A 4,030-nucleotide genomic window follows, 5' to 3' on the forward strand; every position below is an offset into this window, starting at 1 on the left:
CTAAGAGCATTTGAGATTTGGATTTCGCACTCCGATATCATTCACTTTGATTCGTGTTTGCTTTGCTTGATGAATTTATTAATTGAATTGGAGTCCAAAATGTTCAAGTTTAAAATTTATTTTGATTTTTGATTTTAGGTTTTTGAGGATAAGGACGCTCTAATAATTTAAATTGTTTAAGGATATATAGGTATTTGAATTATTTTTGGACACCCCTTATAAACTCACCCTAAATGGTATAATGAATGAGTATGCCTCAAAACAGGTTTCTTATATTACGATGAGTATCATCTCAAACCCGATTAACTAAGAACCTGGACCCATATATAGTCTACATACATTTTCTTTTCTTTTTGCACTTATATAGAAAATCATATAGACAATCAAATAGTCCTCTCCGTTTCTACTTTCTAGTTCATCAACTGAAGAAATAAAAAACTTAGCCCGTCTATATAGAGGTAGAATTCAGCTCACTTTTAGAGAAGAGAAAAAAAAAAAGAAAAAAGATGGCCCAATTGAGAAACGGAAGTGGGGAGAATAAACATAAAGATGAGTTTCATGTAATTCACAAAATTCCCACTGGTGATAGTCCTTATGTTAGAGCTAAACATGTTCAGGTATTCTTCTTCATCATCATCTACAACTTTTTTATTTTTTTTCTTTCTCTCTATATAATTTTGGTTGGTATTGTAATGAATTACTTACTGTTTATTGTTTTGAATTAAGATCTGAAAATGCTTTTTAATTTGTATAAAAATTGATTAATTTTTATTAAATATAATTTGTTTGTAAAACTTTCTGGTAATGTTTTTTTGATTGATTCCTCAAGTTTAGATCCAAAGTAGGCAACATTACTACTCCTTTGTAGTTCTATGTAAAAGATTTCTCCTCAAAATTCTTTTGTGATTTGCATGTGTTAATAACAAAAATTAAGGTTTTAGGGGAAGTTTTAGGATTAGAATTGGCGAGAGTCAAATAATCAAGAAAAAGACACTAAATGTAGATTGTAACAGAGTTGTGGTTAGTTCTCTCTAAAATAAATGGAAACAAAATGCAGCGTGTATGACAAAATTCAGTTTACCCCACTTGGATAAGTCGGAGTAGTTTTGACTTTCTCAATCTGTTAGGATTCCATTAATGAGCTATTATATACCATATGTATATGCTTCAAAAAAAACATCTGTATAGCTGTTTTTTTTTTATTATTATTATTATTATTATTATTATTATTATTATTATTATTACAGTATTACTTTAATTGAAGTTTGCTTTGATATTACTCCAATCAATGTAGCTTTACTACAATCAGAATTTCAGCATTCTAAACCCTAGTTAGTAAGTTCGCGAATGATTCGCGAATCATTCGCGAATTTTTCCGTATCACGAATTTTACCGTTTTATTCGCGTACATTTGCAACTCCGAACCCAAGTCGCGTATTATGTGGCATTTCCGGATTATTCGCGAACCGTTCACGAATTTTACGTATTCCGAATGATACGTCCGCTTAATTCGCCATAAATTCTTTAGCTTTTACTTTCCAAAGACTCCATTTTTTGGGCTTTACTGCCTTCCGAGCATACACGACCGAATATTAGACGTGTTGTAATTTTTATGAAACAAAAACGACTGAAGAGATTTGAAGGTGAAGGTGAAGGTGAGAGAGATCTTAAACTCACTAACCAAGCATCTAAACCACCATACGATGTCCTCTTGGATAACTAATGTTGTATATATTATTAATATCATCATATTAAGTTTATTTTTTCTTTAAATAACTCACACATATGCATAAAAATTGGTCTATGACCTTATAAATACAAATTATTTGTTATATATAGATACCGAATTTTCAGAGCCGAACTCACATTTATAAATCGAATTATACACGTACGTATGCCGTTCCGAATTACTGACGAATCACGTCCCGTTGACCGAATTTTGGACCGAATCTGGATTTTACAAAACCGTATAATACTCGTACGTTTGCCGTTCCGTACGTTTGCCGAATCCCGAATTGCTAACTAGGTTCTAAACTAGTTATAAAGTGAGAGTCAAGGGAAGAGAGAAGGATAATGAGATCGCGCATATATATAACTCTTTTTTTCTAGTACCACTTTTACCCAGGCCTGTCTCTGCGTCAAGGTTGTGCAAAATTACCCATATACACTTCGGTCATTTGAAATTTGTTTGTAATTAATTACACTTCGGTCGTCTTTGAATATTTCATGAGATCTCTCTCTATAGTTGTTCCAGAAACGAATTAAAATTTTACTTACCTAATTGATTTCTTTCACCTAATTATGATGAACCACCAGTTAGTAGAAAAGGATCCAGAAGCAGCCATTGTATTGTTTTGGAAGGCGATAAATGCGGGTGATAAAGTTGACAGTGCACTAAAGGACATGGCTGTGGTGATGAAGCAACAAGATAGAGCTGAGGAAGCCATTGAGGCGATCAAGTCCTTTAGAGACCGTTGCTCTAAACAAGGCCAAGAATCCCTAGACAATGTTCTCATTGACTTATACAAGGTCCTTTTTTCTGTATTATTATGAATATCTTGGTAAAGAAGGTTTATGTTATAATGGTGCATGCGGAAGTTGATATTGATGATGGGTAATTGTGCACACGTTTTGCAGAAATGCGGGATGATAGATGAGCAAATAGAATTGTTGAAGCAGAAGCTGAGGATGATATACCAAGGGGAGGTTTTCAATGGGAAGCCGACAAAGACAGCACGCTCCCATGGGAAGAAATTTCAAGTGTCAATCAAGCAAGAGACTTCCAGGATATTGGTAAGTACATGCATGGACATATAACTCTCCATGCACGCATATGGAGAGGTAATATTATTTGCAGACAGAGTACTGAGCAGATGATTAATTTGATGCTGCGCAGGGTAATCTAGGATGGGCATATATGCAACAACCTAACTATATAGCTGCTGAGGTGGTATATAAGAAGGCACAAATGATAGACCCTGATTGGAATAAGGCGTGCAACTTGAGTCTCTGCCTAATAAAGCTAGGTCGGCTTGATGAGGCCCGGTCTATTCTCCAAGATGTGTTAGATGGGAGGATCATAAATGCAACAGCATCCTCCTTATCATCATCATCATTGTCAGAAGACACCAAGCCTAAGAACCGAGCAGAAGAGATGCTTCACCAACTTGATCAACTCAATCAATATTATAAATCCGAGGAGCAATTCTCTTTGTTTTCCTCGACCACCTCACCATCAGCGGCGCCAAAACCATCTTTTGAAGAAACGGTGGTGGAAACGTTGGACAAACTGATGGTGAATAATAATTACGAGTGGGTCCCATCTTTTAGATCATCAAGACGATTACCCATCTTTGAAGAGATCTCTCAGCTACGAGATCAGTTGGCTTGTAATTAGTAGCAGTTCCTAGCTAGGTGGTCCACTTGTTCTTTGGGGGTTTTGAGTTATGTTGATTTTTTTGTGGGAAATGCTTTGAATAAGGTCAAATTATTTTGGTGGGTGGTAAAGGGGATCCATGAATAACAAGCAAGTGGTGGGATTAAAGAAATAAAATAAAATAAATGTTGCAGTGGATTATGGAGAAGAAAATAAAAAGACAGAGAAGGAGAAGGATTTCTTATTGATATGACTAACCCCATTACATATCTATAGTGAAAATAACCCTTTTGTTCCCTTTGTTCGGGTTGGGTGGTTTTGGGCGTGAGCTAATCGCACCGTTTAGATCGTGAGTGCTGCAGACATTAGATGTCCCGTCGGCGTGGCCAGACCGCCTAAGCGCCCTTGTTGCCAAGGGGAACACTCTTCGCTCGAACCTTCTCGATGCCGATAGTTCGGCTTTCCGTCACGTTTTCAAATCTCCGCACTAATCCACTTCCTCGGTGACACCCCTGCCAAGTACATCCCGCCCCACCGTAGTTTTCCAGTTCGGAGCAGCCGCCCAGGCTTGATCCATCGAGCTGTTGATCAGACTCGGCCACTAACGGTGATCGACCAGTCGTATTTTGATATTTGGGGACTAGCTGATCCGCC

At 36.8% G+C, this 4,030-nt stretch overlaps 1 protein-coding gene across 1 annotated transcript; it reads left to right on the forward strand.

Annotated features, from left to right (window-relative positions):
- Positions 1-386: 386 nt before the first annotated feature.
- LOC113334424 (protein SULFUR DEFICIENCY-INDUCED 1-like) lies at positions 387-3,673 on the forward strand. Its single transcript, XM_026580680.1, has 4 exons — positions 387-617; positions 2,317-2,529; positions 2,638-2,793; positions 2,897-3,673. Exons 1-4 carry the CDS (start codon positions 507-509, stop codon positions 3,395-3,397), a joined length of 981 nt encoding a protein of 326 aa, XP_026436465.1. The 5' UTR covers positions 387-506; the 3' UTR covers positions 3,398-3,673.
- Positions 3,674-4,030: the final 357 nt, after the last annotated feature.

This window comes from Papaver somniferum, unplaced genomic scaffold (genome assembly GCF_003573695.1).
Source record: "Papaver somniferum cultivar HN1 unplaced genomic scaffold, ASM357369v1 unplaced-scaffold_137, whole genome shotgun sequence".
Taxonomy (NCBI): domain Eukaryota; kingdom Viridiplantae; phylum Streptophyta; class Magnoliopsida; order Ranunculales; family Papaveraceae; genus Papaver; species Papaver somniferum.